Source organism: Takifugu rubripes, chromosome 6 (assembly GCF_901000725.2).
Source record: "Takifugu rubripes chromosome 6, fTakRub1.2, whole genome shotgun sequence".
Taxonomy (NCBI): Eukaryota; Metazoa; Chordata; class Actinopteri; order Tetraodontiformes; family Tetraodontidae; genus Takifugu; species Takifugu rubripes.
Genome location: NC_042290.1, coordinates 5593026 through 5613499, shown reverse-complemented (window position 1 = coordinate 5613499; position 20474 = coordinate 5593026). Strand labels below are relative to the sequence as shown.

General features: G+C 43.8%; 1 protein-coding gene across 1 annotated transcript in view; it reads left to right on the top strand.

Moving 5' to 3' along the window:
- hcn1 (hyperpolarization activated cyclic nucleotide-gated potassium channel 1) overlaps nucleotides 1-18647 on the top strand; it is a 40419-nt gene extending 21772 nt beyond the window's left edge. The window contains exons 4-8 of the mRNA XM_003965176.3: nucleotides 806-1024; nucleotides 3260-3406; nucleotides 5896-6136; nucleotides 9841-10005; nucleotides 13997-18647. Coding sequence (XP_003965225.2) covers nucleotides 806-1024; nucleotides 3260-3406; nucleotides 5896-6136; nucleotides 9841-10005; nucleotides 13997-15066 — 1842 coding nt within the window. The 3' untranslated portion in view covers nucleotides 15067-18647. The remainder of the gene's footprint in view (nucleotides 1-805; nucleotides 1025-3259; nucleotides 3407-5895; nucleotides 6137-9840; nucleotides 10006-13996) is intronic.
- The last annotated feature ends 1827 nt before the right edge of the window (nucleotides 18648-20474 follow it).

Here is a 20474-nt window from a genome sequence, read left to right as displayed (position 1 = left end):
TTCCAATTATTTTTAGTACAATAAGTTAAAACCACATTTTATACATCTCAGATGAACTTCCAGAAATCATCATTATTTTTTTATTCTTGGAATGTGGAACCATCCATCTGCCGGTGGAAAAGAACCAGATGAACTCTGGTTTGTGGCAGCTTCATCTTTCTTCATTAGCGATTCTGTTTTATGTTTGAAAGGTGTTCGGCGCTTTGACAGCATCTCTCATTCTCAGGCAGCAGCTTGTTTTCCACTCAGATCGGACACGTGCTGCACGGCTCTGACTGGGAACGTAGTCCACAAATGTAGCTTTGATGTATGTTGGACCCTACTTTAGGTTGTGTTACGGACATAATCTTCATCTGATGAACTCTTTCCAAGCTGTTACTTAACTTCTGAAGGAAATGGTGCATTTGTAGCGCCTCCAAGTGTTGGTGATATTAATTCTATGGTCATTTGCTCTGAAGATGTGTGCAGCTCCGTATTTGGGCTCACTCTCCTCTGACACGATGGGCACGCGGGCCCAGTCCTTTCATCACTGTGACAAATTCTCAATGCTTTCAGAGGACTACCGCCTCAGTAAATAATGCAACTTGGGGTAGGGTTCGTCTCTCCAGAGCACTTTCCAGCATGTTAGCGAATGGTGAAAAGAACCAGACAAGGTATGTTTAAAAGGCTGGGTGAGGAAAGAGAGATGGGCACCATTTCAACCACTCAGGGCAATAAAGAGTATGTTAGCAGGATGTGTGGAAGAAAGCCTGTCCTCTTGCCTTTCAGTATGTTCCCCCTCACCCCCTTATTTGTGTCCCTTCAGAATGTCTCCTGGGGCAAGCAGTACTCTTACGCCCTCTTCAAAGCCATGAGCCACATGCTTTGCATCGGGTACGGCGCCCGGGCGCCCGTCAGCATGTCTGACCTGTGGATCACCATGCTGAGTATGATTGTGGGCGCCACGTGCTACGCCATGTTTGTGGGCCACGCCACTGCTCTGATCCAATCACTGGACTCCTCACGAAGGCAATACCAAGAAAAGGTGAGTCATTTAAATTAGTGCACGGGTGCTCTTCCATTATTCTTTTTCCCCCTGACTAAAAAGGTCCTTTTTTTTAACTAATCCTTACCAAATGTTAAGTTATCATGGATCACAATATCTGGGCTTTACCAGGAAAGAGTATTTCCCCCAGGCAGATCTTGCAAGGTCAAAGGGTGTGAACAGGTCTGTGAAAGGGCCGGTCACCTCTTTATCTGTACTCCAGTAAAAACCTTTTGCTCTCTTTGTCTTCATACCTCTTCCATCACTTTATTATTTACTTATTTCCTTCATAAATTGGATTATCCCGCATTTTAACCAAACTACCATCTGTGAGCCCACTCAGGGGCTCCAGGCAGCCACGACCGATGCACTTTGTGGGGAAAGACAAGACCCTGAGTTTAGCTTCCTGCTGCTTCAGATGAAGAATTTGATTATAACCATGTGGGCTATATCTTGTGTATCTATTTGTGAATTATTTCCTAACAGACCCCTCGATGTCTCACCTAAAATGACAAAAACAACAAACAGCAGGTCTAAAAAAAAATGCGCAGCCTTAAAATTCAAATTAGCTGTTCTGTTTCAGAATTATGGAACAAATGCACCTGCCTCCATTTTGCTGCAGCTCTGCAGCAAATGAAGGGATGATAATAAATATCTGTCGCTACTGCAGATGCCCACGTAAATCTAGGTATATAAAGAGCACATCAATTATCCTGCCAGAGGTTGCTGCCATATTTCTTTTTAAAAATATCTGCAGAGTCACCTTGACTGCGACTGTAATGGAAGATGCTAAAATATCAGTTCATTAACTTGCACCTTGCTTGTAAAAGCATTTAGCTGTTATCTTTGTAAAATAATGACCTGACCTTGGTGCTGCCTTCACGGCCAGTGCCAGATAGTGGAATAAGCTGTCTGTCCTTTATTGTATGATATTGTTTTAAGCACAGCAATGATGTCTGTGCCTTTGCAGATATGAATATTCTATTAGGATTGTAGAAACTGCCCAACATTTCTGGTTGCATTTTTAAAAGTGATGGAGTGTTTTTTTTTCTGTTGAAAAAAAGCATCAAGTAAAGGTAAATTAAATCATGGGGGAAAAAATAGAAGAGATCTAAGTAAGAATAGGAAGATCACATCGAGGGGAAAAAAGAATAAATGTGACATCCATGCCAAACTAGGAAAGTGTCCGAGAACTTCCTCGTTTAAATCAGTACAGTGGCACAAGATTGCATCATTAACCTTTAAAAGTACTGACAAAAATCACAGTTTCATCAATTGAAATGTAAATAAATGTGCGTTATTTTGTAATTCCTTTGCCATGGTTGTCAAATTCAACAGGACGTGATGTTATGATTGATCCACTAATGAATTGATTAGGTGTCAGAGCACCTTCATCCAAAAACTAATGACGCAGTCTCCCTGTGGCCAACAAATCAGCCGTTCATTGCTTGAATTAGTGACAAGTGTCTTGCTCAGGCTGTGACGTACATCTGCTTCCCGGCAAATCTGCTTAATCTACATTTGAACATCCCCGCAGGCATCAAACTGACAGATTTGAGGCTGCAAATGCCGCATTGATGGTAACAACCCCTCGAGTGATTAACCAGATTCAGCTAGGCTTGATTTGCTGCATGGCTGTACGCCTCAGCAGCACAGGTTGATGAGCAGCAGGGACGGGTTCAGGGGGCTCAGCCTCTAGTCTTTACATCTATCAGCGCCACAGCCTGCGGGTGCGCCCCAGACATGGAGCGAGAGACGGATGTGGGGACGTGTTTAGGTTAGCTAAGGACGGAGCATGTGACACAAGGCGAGAGAGGCACTGATTTCTCATTGCGGAACACTTTTGACAAGTTGACAAACATGAGAAATGTTAAAAATAATCCCTCCAGAGATGTGATGCACATTATTATCACATGTTTCCGTAGTCTGTTCCACCCAGTTTATAGTGCGAACCCTCCGCAGAGAAGCCGGTAAAGCTGGCTACATCACATCAGATCATAGCACTGGTGTCCAGTGGACATGTGCGTCCTGCATGCGTGAGATAATCCGAACTGTTACCTTGGGCTGACACGGCCCCAGGCCTGTACTCGTTCCTGCATCCTTGCACCACCTGCCTCCCTCTACACACAGGCAGAACCAGGACGAGGTCGAGGCTGTCCTCGGCAGTCTCTTTGTTGAAGATTCTGTTTGCATTAATGCAGAAATCAATTGACGGGAATCTGCTTCTTCTTCCAGTACAAACAAGTGGAGCAATACATGTCCTTCCATAAGCTTCCAGCAGACATGCGGCAGAAAATCCACGACTACTACGAGCACCGTTACCAAGGCAAAATCTTTGACGAGGACAATATCCTGAGTGAACTCAACGACCCACTCAAAGAGGTACGCTCTCATCTCTGTTAAGACCCCACACTGACACTGGTTTCTCCCACTGGGGCTGCTTTTAGAGTCTCCATTTGATGGGTGTTTTTTTTTTTGTAGTTTTATTTTTGGAAGAGAGAAATCACAAACATTTCAGTTATAAAACTGGTATTGGACGAGTAAGCTGTCACAGCCATTGTTGTTGGGTTGTTTTTTTTAAATCTTTGGAACATGAATGAAATTGAGGGAAAGGAGGAGAGGAGCAGATCTTAGTTTTTTTCGAGAAGGCAGTGACGGAAAGTGAAATGCCAACACCTGTCATCTCCTTTTAGGATGCAAGGAGGAAAAAACACAGCAAAACAGATTCTCCTCAATGTCCCGGATGAACCCACACCTAGATCTTGTTATGACTTTAAATGTTCGTCCTGCCTGTCTGCTCAACGCGTGCATGTCCAAAAAAAACGAGTGGAACAATTTTTTTATTTTATTCATGCAGCGATGTAATGAGAGGCAATAACGGAGTCGGGGGCCAGCCTTTAGGTACTTGGCTGACCCTCTGTGTCAGCAGATTACATGGATAATTATGCAGGTAAAAGAGGGAGGAAGGAAATAAAAAAGCAAAGCAAGCATGTGAGTCGCGACCATATCTCATGTAGCCCCATTAAGTCACCTTGCAGTGTCGTGCGTTGCACCAGCTCACACGCTCGCGGGGAGGTGGAGGGGATTTAAAGTGGCGACGCGTTATGCCTAAAATCCTGCAGGCTTATTTCCCGCTGCAGAGCAAGCAAAGTCGGGACAGAGACGCCAATGCCCGTGGGAGCGGTGGCTGAAAACAAAGTGTCTCCAGACTAAAACGGGACACGAGGGTTACTGTAGCTTACTCTGCCAGTTCGCAGGATAATTTCTCATGTACCACGTGGGCGTGGACGGCCGTCCTCATGCACGAGAGGCAAGGAGCAGATCCTACAGCTGGGCATCTTTGGACACTGACAGTTAAAACGTGGACCAGAAACGTGGGTGGAAAATGCTGCCTCCTATCTAGATTTGCCTTCCCAGCATTTTATTTTTAAACTCTGCAGAGCTGATTCGTCCCTTTTTTGCCAGTTTAGTGCTCAGAAATCAATTAATGCAACTTTCGGTTGGACCGATTCCACGTAGCAGCGCTGATGCTAAAACGGGGCCCAGTGTAATGTTGAGGTGTGCTGACTTAAAGGTCAATCTGGGATCAGAATCAGCTCTAGTGTGCAGCATTCAGGCTCACTTTGGGCCGCAGTAACGCCATGAAATCAGCCCGAGTGTACTTCAGATGATTCTGCCTCCCCGTTTATCAGTCAGTCTAAAAGTGTGTCAGATGCAGGGTGCCTTGTCAAACTATCTGGGGGTGATAAATCTCAAACCTCTCTGAGTTTTGGTGCAAGGAGGAGAAAGAGTGATTGAGGCTGATTAGATGGCCCATCAGGGACTTTTTTTCGTAACAGAAGATGGCTCGATGGATGATCATTACAGGGTTTTTTCTGCTGGTTTAATTTACTTCGGCGCACAATGGAAATGAATGCGTAGCGTCATTAAACTTGGCCGTTGGTGCGATCTATCACAGTGTTGCTGCCCTGTGGGCGCAGACCACTTCAGAACTTCTCCTTGGTGTTGCATTCAAGGACAGTCCACCGTCTGATAATTGATTCCTAGCTTCCAAATGACATTTACTTGCTAAGCTCTGGTATTAGAACGTCTGGTCAAATAAGAATGAAATAAAGAACAGGCTCTCGTTACCAGGCTGGGGCAGACGTATGTGTCAAATCTTATATTAATACACCAGCAAGAGGAATTTGTTTCCTATTCCCTTCCACTCTTTCCTTTCCATTTCCTGCCATGTCACGGATCTTTAAATAGCCATAGCCAAACATTGTCTCCCCAAGAGGATAGCTGGTCAGCCATGAAAATTGCTTCCTTTCTAATTCATTCATTTTGGCATGTGATTGAGGTCAGAGCCGCCCGGCACAACCCGACACCAACATCTGACGCCGGTCTAACGTCTCTGTGCGTCAGCCTCATTGGACACGCGTCCCAGAGATTGGTTATCTCTCCATTAATGTCCCGTTGTCAGTGGAGGAGAGTTATCCCTTGTGAGTCAACAGCGCGCTGTCATGGATGCCAAGTGCCCGAGCTTTTCCGTCTGCACAGCAACACAGATGCGCGGATGAACGGAGAACAAGCTCCTAATCTCCTGTCGGGTCTGAGGGGACAGGATGAGACCAGAAAGATGGCCCACAGCTGGAACCAGAGGGCAAACTCATCAGGACCTTTCTGGTTTGCCAAAAAGTTTCCTCTCAAGAGTGATGGGAAGTGCTTTAGAAGCATTAGGATAAAGCAGCTCCATGCATCCAAATCATTTATTGCGGTGGCTCAAAGCTGCGTCGGTGTGTTGGTCGTTGGTGTTTTTGTGTTCGGGCTCATTTGTTTCTTTATCCCAATGATAAAACCATTTTTTTTAAACTCTCATCGTCCAACAGGAAATCGTCAACTTCAACTGTCGCAAGCTGGTGGCCACCATGCCTTTGTTCGCAAACGCAGACCCGAACTTCGTGACGGGGATGCTCAGCAAGCTGAAGTTCGAGGTCTTCCAGCCCAACGACTACATCATCCGCGAAGGCACCGTGGGGAAGAAGATGTATTTCATTCAGCATGGCGTCGCCAGCGTGATCACCAAGTCCAACAAGGAGATGAAGCTGACAGATGGATCTTACTTTGGAGGTACGTGAGCCTCTTCCCCCTTTATGGGTGCCGGTGCTATGCTGCCAGAATTCCTTCCCCAAATGCATTTCTAAACATGGATGGACGTGCACAGAGACGTGCTGTGCACGGTGAATTCAGCCGGAGGTCTGGATTCTGATGTTTAGAGTTATTGTCGATGTAGATTCTGATTAACTACTGTTGGAAGTCAGTCAGTTTCTGCTCTTACATAACCACTCATCTGGCTGGTGGAGTAGGCCAAGACTTGGATCAGGCATCCCTGAGGAGAGAGGTTCCCTCCCCCATCCTCGCACGCACACACAGCCACACACACACACATTCTTCCTCTCCTTCCTGATTTTATGTAAGGTATTTAATACCAAGTTGAGTTAGTTGATCCTTTCTGGTCCGGTACATCTGTCTTTAAAACGCAAAAGTAAATGCCAAATGTAATTCCCTGTTTACCGAAAACAAAGCCTGCCTGTGGAATTTTTGTTGGCATGAAAGCAAAGCTTCCTATTTTAAGCCATCGTGCATATTTTATCTCATATAGAGGGAAGCTGTAGAGTCTAAGAATACCTTCTCTTTGGTGCATCTGTAACATGTTCTTGCATCAGGAAACATTTAAAAAAAAAAAAAGATTTTGTCTGCAGCCCTGGTGTCTACCGGTTCTGTCATATACTGCTACATGCAGCAGGTCGCACTAAAGCTTTTAAATCAATTATCTCTGTGGTCTGTGGCTGAAGAGCTGTTCCGCTCCAGAATCATTCCGTCAGAGAATAAGTATATCCTATTTTTAAAAAGTAAGCTTTCAAACGTTCAGAAATAAGCCTCAATCAAATAGGTTTAAGCTGGAGTAAGCATGAGCAAGTGGATCAGATAATACGAAATAAGATGGAATTTAACTTCAGCTGAGGCTGGTGGTTGAATTCCATGTTATTCCAAATGCACCGGAAAAAATGGCAAAAACGGCCAAAGTCCATGAGAGACGCATATGGGGCAGCTTTGTCGGATCCTGCGGGTTTTTGTCTACCTAAAGTTTTCAGTACATTTCAACAGAAAGTGATTTTCACTCTTATCAACTCAGCGTATTTAAATTTCCCACACTTGCAGCTTTTTTGTCAAGAATACTTAGCAGATGGGGACGCAGATGTTTGGTCCGCTGAGCCCTGTTATGCCTGTTTGGTTCTGATACATTGTCATCTCAGGTCATACTGCCATCATGAGCTCTTTGCACACTGGAATATAAAGAACACACTCCGGTCTTGAGTTGGAAAAGTGTGACTCTATGTAAATATATAAACCTCATACTTTGTAGTTGTTAGAGTCAATTGAAATGCAGCTTTAGCTATATTGTCTGAAGCTGAACTGTAAATATTAAACGGCTTAATGTGTTATCGGTCACGGTTTCTGGGTTTCCGCATTTATTTTCTGATAGATAGCATTTATGATGAGCAGGGAGGCGTTTGGCTTCCAATGAAGAGCCAAAAGTCTCCCTCAGGAGGCCCGAATAACAACAAGCTACTGATCAACTGCTGTTGTACAATAAAACTGTAAAGATGGAGCTAATTAGGCTTCTTAAAATTATGAGTCTCGACAAACTGCTCCCCCAACAACTAATCTCTGGAGAAAATTTTTTAAATCCAGGAAATTTGTTCTCGAACGAGCTGCGCGGGATTTTTCGACGTTTTGCTGCCACTTATTTTTTCCCACCGTCCAACTGATTTAGCCAGCAAACCATTTCAGAAGTGAAAAACACTGGAGGCAAAAAAAAAAAACCCTGAGTGAACAGTGACCTTGTGCAAATCAGGTCATGGCGGGCAAACGGAGAGTGTGGAGAGCATACGAGTGCCTCTCATTTAAACTTACCACGTTTATGACCACCTGCAGCTTCCCTTCAGCCCGGCTGGTATGTTGTTTTTTTCCACTTAGTGTAGCGTGATAGCATTAGCGCATGAGTCGGGAGTCGGGAGCAGCTGGCCTCACCTGGCACTTCTGACGTTCACACTCGCCTGGATTCACACTTCTCTACAACAAGGCCAACCTGTGGCCAGAATGTGAAATCAGAGAGGGACGCCGAGACTGAATGGAGTCCCAGCGAATAACAAAGCCGAGCCTGCCACGGGAAACTATTAGCATAGTAATGAGCAGGACGTCTATGGGGGCAGTAGGTCAGTAAACACTTCCTGTCACGGTTTGTGTCGTACGCATGCTAAAAAGATGTTGTTGTAATCACTCCCAGGCCAACATGAATAGAATTATGCATCAATACGACACAGGTCTTTAGTGTTGTGATCCTGCAGACAGCCACTAGAGGGGGGTCGAGACACTTGTATAGTCAGAATATTCTTCTTTTTTTACTGAATTTAATGGATTTTCTTATTTAGACCAGTACCAGAGAATCTAATCATCTTGTATAAAACTTACCTTGTTTCGTTGGTCTAATTAACTTGGTTGTCCTGTTTGCATCTGTTTTGGGGAACTGTTCCTTGGATGAACCGTAACAATAAAACGGTAATTAGACACCCCCACTGCTTGTGGGGAGGAGACCGTATTTTTAACATCAAGGCCGTGCGCTGCATTAGTCTAGATTTAGTTGCCGAGGAGGGTTGTTTTCCACTGCAGCAGACCTCAACAACAGGTTGGCTCCCTGTCAACTAACATTTGCGTCTGGATGGACTCGCACGTCTCATCACGCAAGCTTGGGGATCAGGAGCTCAGTGTGGGTCCACCTCTGTTCCCGCACATGGACTCACAATATGGACACTCCTGGCTGTCTTTGCTCTGCTATCATAGGTGCAGCCTGGCATTTCCGTTATGAGAATACATTATAACACCTTGTTCACACCCTCCGCCTGGGAGTGTGGTTCTCACACCCTGCTCGTGCAAGATCACACCGTGACATTTGGGGATTTAATGAAAATTTAGGGTTGGAGAGACGGCATGTTGGTGGAGAGCAACGGAAACACTGTAAAAACCGATATTTCATTTCTATTCAATATTTGACCATCAAAATTGTCCACACTGGACCTTTAGGACTTTTAGGAGGGGAAAAAAACAAGAAATCAGTCTGTATAGACCAAATGTCTATCAGCAGTTCTAAAACGAGCAGTTTATGCAGCTGTTTTTTCATGTGTTTTTTTCCTCATTTTCTGGCTCATTAACCATTCGTTGACCCCTCACATTTATCTGCTGACCCTCAGGAAGGGACGGACGCCCAGAGTGAGGAGCACTGGACTGAATAAACAGTACTCTTCATCGACTTTTAGCTGTAATTGCAAGTTGTTGTAGCACTTTCTCCAACGCTCCAAGATGTTTCGCCGTACACGTCACTCCTCTACATCTAGACTGCAGCCATCCTGACGTATAGCCATATATCTTAATATGTAATATAGTGATTTAGCAGAATGGTGTTAAGGAGATCACACTTGTGTGTTATTATATCAGGTCTGTGCACTGATGCAGGGATGTTTGCACTGGTTCAGACGACTGTATTGTATTATGGCAGCATTAGGCTCTCTGTTGGAAGATAAACGATCTTAGAATAAAGCAGATGACAGCTCATTTGACGCGCTTCTCATTTTATTTACATGCAAACTAACCCCTACCTCTGTATCATTAGCGCTCAAGGTCCATCTTTATGCTAATCGGTGATGTAATTACACAGGTTGGTTTCTTTTGAGTCCAAGATTAATGTGCTCCTTGTCTGGGTTTCTGCTGCGCAGAGATTTGCCTGCTCACCAAGGGGAGAAGAACGGCGAGTGTTCGCGCAGACACCTACTGCCGACTCTTCTCTCTCTCTGTCGACCATTTCAACGAGGTGCTGGAGGAGTACCCCATGATGCGACGCGCCTTCGAAACTGTCGCCATCGACAGGCTGGACCGCATCGGTAAGACCTGCCTAAATGTGACTCTTGTCCTGTCTGACTGCCCGTCATTGAGCCTTGTTGTCTTGTTTCTCTCCGTGTTTGCCTTCTTCCTTCATTAAAGCATCGTGTCTCCCATCTCGTGATGCATGACCTGTATGCTATCTTTTGTTTTTCCTTTTTATTGTTAACTTTCCATTGCATTGTCTCAAATAACATTACTTAATCCTCCTAAAGAACCAAAGTGAAGTTTTGTGGTTGGATTAACTGGAAGGCAGTGCATGTCGCTGTCTGGGAGGGAGTCAGATTGCCCCCTCGTTGGTTTGGTGTTGACCCCCCCCACCGGACGACAGCGAGTGGATGGAAGCTAACTTCACGTGCATGTGTGTCTGACCCTGTCTCCACTCATCTGCACTCCTGGGTATGAGCAGCACCCCACCCCATGTCAGAGTTCTCGAAATGAAGCAGACTCTGTGAAAAAAATAAAAATAAATTAAGAGCCTGGTCAGTTTGTTCAGGCATCCATCAGGTCCAGTTTGCCACCAGGGAGGCCCGTATATTACCTCAGACATCAGATTCAGCGCCAGGCAGAATGAAAAAAAGCCATCAAATCCCTGTGATTCAGGCTCACTCTTGGAAAAAAGGGGCACATGTACGGGGTACAAACAGGGCAATGATCTGCACAGTTCCTGTTATAGCAGTGGGATCAAGGACTCATAGATACATATTAACCACCCGTGTTTGAAAAAGGATCTTTCCATGTTTGCATGTAGTTTGATATTTATTTTTTTTTGCCTCAGATTCACGTTTCTCTCGTAGGCAGGATAGATTATGTTGTCCTACGGCCACAGCCTTTCCGTAGTTTCACCCGCGGGGACTTCCAAACTCTCGTTACTTGAGCGAGACTCAAACATCTGCAAACTTCTGGACCGACAGATCGCAGATTGCGGTTCCTCGCTGCTGGTTCACTCGCTCGGCATCTCAGTGGAGCTCATTTGGATTTCATTTTAGATTCTGTTGACGTCACTTTCGCTCCCATTAACACCTACTAAGCACCGATCCACTGAAGCAGATGTGCATCAGACAAGTATTTTTTTAAGATTTATGTTGAGATACAGCAGAACAAACATCAATTGTGTTTATTATCAGCATTTGCAGAAGCTTCTTTATACCTTATACCTTAATAATACTCTCCACCAGTTTGGGCTGTATCAGCTATATCAACGCATGTTTAAAACACTGTCCATCTCACTATTGTCTTGTTCCTGCCTGAAATTTCATTGGCCCTGTAGTGAACTTTATGGATTCGTGCCATTCACCAAATGCCAGTTTGGCCTCAGAACCCGAAAAATCTACATTTGCCCTTTTTATGGCCGTCTTCCAACTTTTGGTTGTAGCTGCGTGGCAGCATATGAAAGCTGCCCACTCTCTCTGACTCTATTCAGAGTCACGCTGATTCAGAACAACCATGAAGGGGGTTTTGTCTCATACGAGGGAAGATACTCTTGTCATGATCCGTGCTGGTTGTATCGTTTCTGAACTGCATTTGGTCACGTGCTTGTTTTGCTCTAAAAAGACAAAAGAAAACAGTTTGAACCCAATGACGTGTTGCACATTTGACATTATCTTTTATCTATCTTAAAAAATGATTTGACCAGGAGTCCGTCTTGAGACGAGCACATCTCGTTTTCAAGAGTGCCCTGGCCGTCCAGTAGGCATCAGGTAAACAACTCTATTTTCCAGCATTCAGGGACAAAATGACCTTTTAGAGGAGTTTTAAATGGACCAGGTCTTAAATTCCTCCAAGTTCTATTATTAACTGTTCAATCATCAGTAGGTCAACTCACCCGCATTTGAACACATCCAAAATGTCCAACACAGACAATCAAAGAAACAAGATAAATCTCATTCGGTGTCTTACATACCATGTTAATCTGAGAATTATTAGCAGGATTATTTTAAAAAGAAATCATGCTCGGCTCTATTGGTGACACTTTCATTGAAGCTATTATTAATCTTCTGTTCAGAGTGTCTTCACAAATGGAATCATCTTCACAGATTAGTAAAACCTTTTACTAATGCAGCCACACATACACACGTCCATTCCATTATTTCTTCATGTATTCACCAATAGAGGAATTAAACATTGTTTCTGATTGTCTGGCTTCAAGGCAAAGTTTCAGGAAGGGATAAAAAGATTTTCATAACACAAATTAAAGAAAATCAGCCATGGAACATGCAATAAAGAGATTTTCTCATAGAATTACAGCAGTTTTCTTTTACTAATATCTATAATGTATCACAAAATCTCTCAGCAGCAACTCCTAACCAGTATTATACATTAGCTGGGTACTTTGAATGCACCTCAAATCTGAGCATTTTGTGTTGTTTTTTTTTTTCACAAATACTGTCATATTTTGTCTACGCTGTTTAACACGATGGCTGTTCATTTATTTGTCTTTGTTCAGTCTGTTAGGTAGTTTCTAGAAAAGGTTTAATTTTTGTGTTGATAATATCATTGAATAAAATAACGGACGGTTCAGGAAATATTTGCATTGGCTATGTTTATATATTCCTAATGTTAGACTTTATATTCCCTATAGTTAACTGTAAATAACTACTTTTAGTTCACAGATTTATAGTGAGAATAAAAGATTACCTGGGATGAGAAAAGTTGCATCATTTCCCTTCAACGTGTTGGCCATCTGGAGCTGGTCTCCCGTCTCTCTAACTACTTCTAATGACCAGTTTTCACATTCCTGCAGCTTTCTGCAGAAATAACAAATTCTTGTTGTTTTTTTTCTCAATCTGCAGTGTTAAATCCTGAAAGGTTTAAAAATGTCATGGAGGCAGCCTTGTAAGTGAACAGAAGTCTCCTGTGGTGTTAGATTTAGCCCACCACCAATCCCAGTAGCTCCCGCCAAGGTCTTGACTTGACTCGGCTGAGAAAACATCTTGTTGTCCTGTCTTATAGCTGAATGCATGACTTATTGGCAGCCTTGAGAGTTGAACAAGCTGTCCAGAGAGTGCAGAAATCAGCCCCTCAAGGACAGGGCTTAACGATTGATTAACTGTGGCTAAAGCCTTCGGCTGTGTCTTCTTTCTAACGCTCCATCAGCCGCGCGATCCGCAAGACTAACAGTAATTACAGCAAAATCATCCACCAAATACAATTTGACCACATTGAGAGAGTATCAATTATACCTTTATCAATATTAATGGCACATGTTGAGATTTTAGTCATACATTTATTTAATTTTTTTCAGCACGATTTTTGCTCCCAAAGCCACAAAAGTGCTCTGTGTTTTAGAGGAGCCATCTGTCTGGCTTTTATTGTGGCTGTCCCATGACATGTGACAGGCCAGGAAGCATTTCCAGGCCTGTAGGCTACAAATGTCCTTTCTAATGCATAAACATAAGTCTTTACACTGCAGCAGAAGTCTTCTAAATGACTGAAACGGACACCAAATTGCAGACGACTTTAACACCACAAAACAATCTGTTCAGAATTAGTGGTTTCGTTCTGTTGTCCCACAAAATTAACAGAAAGTGTCCTTGTGATGTGTTTTAGCAGTTTCATTGTGACTGAAATAGAAAGTGATGTCTTAGAGCTACGTTTTTTTTGTCTTTTCCTAAAAAACACACACACATACACCTCATCAGTATTCTCTAATTCATTGTCCATATCAGCACCTTTACATTCACAGTAATCGTTGTCTCCTTTGTGTCCTTCACTCGAACCGTGTGTCTCCCATACTCATTACCTTTCAGTGTCCTTCACACTTTGCTGTAATGTATATTCAATCTGGTAATCTTTAGAGGATGTAGAAAGATGCAGCTTGGAAGTGAAACATTGGGATTAAGCTCCTCCTTTGGTCCAAACTAATGCAAATGTATGTAAGAGACACCTCCATGCTGCATCTTTGTCGCTGCAGACTTTATTCAGTTTCCTGTGATTCAGCTGTAGCCAGAGGTTGGTTTTATGCGCTCATCTCTCCCGACTGCATCCCAACAGGAAAGAAGAACTCTTTGCTGCTGCAGAAGTTCCAGAAGGACCTGAATGCCGGCGTGTTCAACACCCAGGAGAACGAGATGTTGAAGCAGATTATTCGCCAGGACAGGGAGATGGTGATGATGGTGGACCGCAAGCAGTCGGTCACTGGGATGAACTCGACACCAGCGTCAGGAAACTCTATCATTAACTCACCAGCACAGCCACTTTTCCCCACTGCCTTTGGTTTCAGTCAGCTCCAGCAGTCCTCCGCGCCCATGGCCTACAGCGCTTCAGCTATTGCCAACGCCTCCGCCGCCCGCATGTTGCCGGTCGCCGCTGCTGCTGCCGCCGCGGCGCAGGCTGGGTACCCCCCTCCCAGCCTTTCCCACAGCAACCTGAATTCCTCTTTGACCAACCCACAGGGCGTGCTACAGCAGGGAGCCATCATGTCCCCTTGCTCCTTCACGGCTGCCATGTGCAGCCCACCCGTGCAGACCCCTCTGGCCAACCGGAGCTTCCAGTACGGCTCGCGCACGGCCTCGCAGCTGTCGCTCATCCAGCAGCCCATCGGCCAGCCAACTCTACCCTTGCAGCAGCAGCTGGCCCAGCAGCCGCCTGCGGCAGCCGCAGCCTCTGTGCCGCAGCAGCAGCAGCAGCAGGTTCCCTCACCTCAGCGAGGAGACATCCCAAAGGGTGCCCAGGCTCTCCAGTCGGGCAGCCTGAGTCGCGACGTTAGACACTTATCGGCCTCCCAGCCGTCGCTGCCGCACGACACATCCCTGGGCCCCAGAGCACACCCAGCCTCGGGTGACTCTCTGGCTTCCATCGTGCCACCAACAGCGGCGGCGATCCAGGGGATGAGTCTGCAGGGCGGCATCCGCACCACGGTGCCCCAGCGGGTGAACCTGTTCCGCCAGATGTCATCAGGAGCGCTGCCCCCAGTACGCTCGGCTGCGGCGGCAGCGGCGGCGGCGGCCGCTGCATCATCGTCCTCAGCCCAGCACAGGGAATCGGCCGGATCAAGGAGAGATTCCATCCTGAGCAGTACTGAAACTGAGCAAGACAAAATGCGCTTCTCTTCAAATTTATGATCCACTTTTCCCCCTTTCCTTTTTTTGACAAATTATTTCAATTCATTTTTAAAAACGGAGCTATGACAAAAAAAAGATGAAAGTACGGAACATTTTTCTTCTAAAACAACCTCATAGAAACCTTGTATATAAAAGCCTGTGTATTATATTTTAGACCATCTCCCTAAACGTAAGAATGTACATTATACAGATACATTTCTCCTTTCTTTTACCTCCATGTATATATCCATGTATAGATAGATATCTATATATAGATGTATATATGTGTGCATACCAATATATACAGCTGAGTTAGCGTGTGTGTGTGCACGTGTGCATGTGCACACTTGTCTGCGGGTGTGTAATCCAACTAGAATCTTTGGCAATGGAAATTTAAAAACTGTAACTTAAAGAAGAGTCTTCCTTTCGGACATATATCAAGAATTATATACAGTATTTGACTTTTCAAATATTCTTTTTCCCCTTTTTTTTACTTGACTGCATTGTGGATTCTGAAAATGAACTCTTCATCCTTTATTTTCATCACCGAGGAAGAGGCGGCTCACGAGCAGCTTTAGGCACCACTGTGGAACTCTGAACACAAGCAGCTCCTCACGAATGATCTCCAAAAGCACACTCATTAAAAAACAAACTAACAACGAAAGAAGATTTGCATCTCGTGTTCAGGCCCTCCGAAGTTCACGTTCACACGCCAACAGAAACGCTGCGGCCGCTGTAAACGTTGTCACCCTCGGCAACGGCGAGCACCGCAACTTTTGAATGATGAGTTTCAAAATAAAGAGAAAAAAAAGTTCACACAAACCGTGACAGTGTTAAAGGGTCCAAAGGGAATCAACAGAAATGCTGCTTTTATTTTTTCCTTATTTTTTAGAGGAAAACTGGGTGTGGAGGAGATGGATGGATGCTCTCGTTTTCTATTTCTATTTACAGACGGCTGAGATGTTGCGTAATGTTGCTTCGAAGAAAAAAAAATCCTCTGTATATTTATATTTATAAACTAAAGATTATCACACTTATGCAATAGACTGTGACATAAAGATAACATATACGCGTGCTGTAAATAGTTTTGTAGATCTAGTATTTACAGATACTGTGTGGTGCATTCTCTAACATAACAATGTCTTACTTCTATCAGGAACCTGGATATCATCTATAAATGAAAAGGTTTGAGAGATAAACCTTAATGCAATGCAGTAGTTGCCCCTGAGACCCCCCCATATATTCTCTATATTATTCCTTCTGCTAATGTCATATTTATTCATTTGACACCAACTGGAAACCTACAGTGTTTAACTGAACTCCATGTTTTTCTGGCTCACCTCACTTCCCCTCATAGAATTGTCTTTTCTTCGCCCGCTCCTGTAACATTTTCTACATAGTTTGAAGACATCTGGGCTCTGTTAACGCCACCGGGGGGGTTAAACGCCACTCCAAAATGGCCGGTTTGCATTAAGGTTTCTGTCTCATGTGAATTGGGAATTGGTGATGCGGGCTTAGCTACTCCGATCTGAGCGAGGGGACTAAGACTGGGTTGGGATATCGTGACTGTAGGAAAAGAACCAAAGTATTTGATGACACGGCTAAAAGGAGCCGTCGATTCCAGCTTGCTCACCGCTCCACCAGAGAACCCTTTGCGTGCACTTCCTGCGGCCTTCTGACAGTGACTCAAACGGCTCTCTGGTCACTCATGCAGAACCTCCATATAGAGTCACAGTTTTTGTCCCGACGGTGCGGAGTGACTAAGCCCCGCCCAAGATCCAGTTTAGAAAAGACTGAGCGTGAGTGTGTTGATAGTGTACCAATGGAGTCAATCCCACGATCTCATAAACGCATGCACTGTCACCTAGAAAAAGAAGATAATATCTCAAAAATGTTGACGTTAAATGTGATGTAAGCTTATGTTTTTGTTCATTGTCTGTCTGCCTAGATGTTCTCTGTGTGTAAACAGAAGCAATGACTTTTCACATGGACATTCTTACGTATTTGTGCCTAAACTATAGCCATGTTCCATCCTTTGTTTCAAGTGTGAGCGTGGTGCATACGGGGCCGGGAGAGTGGGGGGGGCACTTCTGCGCACAGCTGTGCATTCGTCCTATATTCTGATGTGTTCTTCTTGTCTTGGTGTTTTTAGATGGGAACAGATTAAGCGACGACGTCAGCCAAAAGTCTCAGTTAATTGGTATCTTTACTTAAAATGTGAACTCCTAGAGGCAGGATTTGGAGTTTTTTTGTTCCTAACATCGTCAGTCGAGCTATATAGAGTCGTTAAAGAGAGAGACGTGTACAGATGCAATATTTAGACTTAAATAAGTAATATCACACTCAATGAGACGTACAGATTTGGAGCACCTTCCTACCTTTCTCTGTAGCTTGTCACAGATGTTAGCGCGATCGCTGAAGCGTGGACGGAAACTGGCCAAAGCAAAACATCCATTGTCTATTGTTTTAAATTGCACTTTCTGATTTACTACTTTTTTTAATTAAAGGAGAAAAAAAGGACTCTTTTAGCTAGCTAAGCTGTAGAACGAAGGGAGCAATATCCTCAAAAATTAGTGCTGCCCTGATCCAGTATGAGGTTTCAAAATGAGGAAATATTTACGACGACAAGCGCTTAAAATTGTGAATATGCCATAGTGTATAGGAACTAGCGGAGGTTGGATTGCAGCACTGTTAGTTTGTGCTGTTTTTGATACTTGCCTTTGGAGGGAGAGCTTCCCAACTATGTGCTTTTTTTCACTTCACCAGACACAACAAACATACCGGACCGGGCATTAATGGTGATGTTCAACACAAACTAAGGAGCTTACGTATTAGCAGTGTAGAGACTTTCAACAAACCAGCACATGTATTTGTTTATTCTTTTTTTTCTTGTTTGTCGTTTCATTGGTTTGAGAAAAAAAACATAAGAGATGCAAAAAGAACTGAGATTAATGCCTGCAGAAGACGAACCAAATGTTTGGTTTTGATGACCACAGGTTTCATATGTTTACTGATGATATGCGTGGTGGAGAGAGGGGCAGGAGCGATGGCGAGCTGCTCCTGGACGCCACTCACACGGTCATTGTTTATGATTTCACCCGAGGCTATGACAAAAAACGAACTAGAAAAAAAGCACTCGGAGAGCGCAGACCTCCGCCAAGCTGGTCATTTCCTCTCATTCTGACTTACACCCATTCTACGTCTATAGCATATGTAGGCAGTGGCGATACCAAGGTTACATAAGGTCATAGGTTGCTTTATGATTAAAGCGCTATGGGAGATCAAAGGTCCATCTGGAATACAAATCATCACCAAATTTTAATCAGCTCTTCTTTGGCCCATGACCATTTCCTGAAATTGTCATTAAAATCCGTTCATAACTTTTTAAGTTATTTTGCTAACAACAGCGGTCACATAACCTCTTGGCGGAGGTAACTACCAGTTGGATACTTGAGACAGACAAAAGAAAGATTAATGTACACTTTCTTACAACAATATGCAGACAAACAGTGTTTGTCAAAAATCTTTGATTTTTTTTTGTTTATTTTGTTTGTAAATAATAAACCTTTAATATAGAAAATAAACGACATATTGTCATCTAATAGAATGTGTGTGTCCCTGTTTTTCTGTGTGTGTGGGGGGGGGGGGGTTGTTTTAGAGGTTTTTGATTCAAGTCATCACTTTTTCTTGGTTTATTTTCTCTCTGGTTTTTGAAGTTAATAAGTTAAATATATATTATAAATATTTGCACAAGCACCCATTAGTGATACTGAATTTGACCTCTGCAGTTAACCCATTCATATATGCCAGGAGTGAATGAGCGCCTTGCTCAGGGGCACTGCAGCCCATGACCAGTTCAGGATTTGAACTCTCAAACCTTCATTTACAAAACCAAGAAAAGTTGAAAAACAATTCTAAATGCAAGATTTATAGGACCACATACTTAAATTATCCTTAAATGCTCCATTACATATTCAGGGGAAATATTTCTATATTGAGTTGAGTGACGAGAATTAAAAACGAGCCCCCATATGGAACCATCGTTACTGAGCTGTCCTGCTAGATGGAACCGTGGGACCACCAATCTGAGGGGGTTAAGTCCTAACAACAACAAGCATTATGTTTGTATCTGTATCATCATATTTAAGATCTGTGGTGGTTCCATGTCGTTTAACTTTTATCTTTTACACTTTATAAAGTGTTTTGGCCTCTTTTTCAGGCCGACCTTTGGCAGGAGGCAAAGCGGGGGGGCGCATTTGTGTTTCATCGTCGTCAGCGGTAGTTTGAGGTCCTCTGATGGTCTTCGACTGCGTGGTCTTTCTGGGGTTTTGTCAGTTCAGCGTCACACTGAAAGAACATGTGCTTTAACCTTGATGGGCTTGTCCTTCACTATGATGTTATCCCATGAATTCAATTATTTGGGATTGCATATCAAAGCATTTTATTTAGCAGCAACACTGAGGTCACAGTCCCGGAAGCTAAATCACACCAAGGACAGATTGCTACAGCAAAGGACACAAAGACATCCTTTCATTACCACCTATAGGAAGTATATACATTCACATGGGGTGATCAATAAACACAAATGGAATTAATCTGAGGAAATAGTGGTTTTATAAACAACTGCACAGTGCACATGAGGATGACCTCATCCCTGTGGCCTCACCCTCACACTAAAACAAGGTCAATATAAAGACATTCTTAGCTCAGTCTTAATTGAGACAAACTCCATTTTGTTTTGGGCTCCGTTGTCTCTGAAATAGACTTTTGGCAGTTTCCGTTCAACGTTAAGAGACATCCAGCACCGAGGGCCGGGGGGACCAAGCCAGTCGACCAAAAGATGATAAGCTTGGAGATCAGACATATTTGTGTAACATCCATCTGGAGGTGTACAGCAGGCTCATTGTAAAAGGAGCTGCTTTGTTATCAGCGTGACATATTTCCCCTCCGTCCACACTCAGACATGTCATTTGTTTCTTGGCACTTGTGATGGACGGCAGAGACACCGGCCGAGCCGATGCATCGTTTATGGGCTGGGCTAAATTCAGGAATGAGTGATGTGTATAGATGGAATAAGGTCAAAAGTTATTATGTTAGTCTTGGGACTCTTCTTTCTTAAACAGCTTGAAGGAGGCGGCTGGAAGCTCAACCCTCAAACCTCAGGAGAAAACAAATCTGACTAGTTTGAGCTCTGCAAGGTCTCTGTCTGCCCTTCATCTCACCCGGTTTCATGTTGCTCCTTCCCTCCGTTAACAGTTGTGTTTTCAGCCAGAGCTTTCATTCTGCTCAGATAAAAGTAGAATATTAAAATTTCATTTAAAAGATAGCAGCATTATTTAGTTGATACGGAGAACATGAAGGCAACAAAGGTTAAGGCTCCTCACCAAGGCTGGATTTTTATTATTATCATATTTATTATTATTGTTATT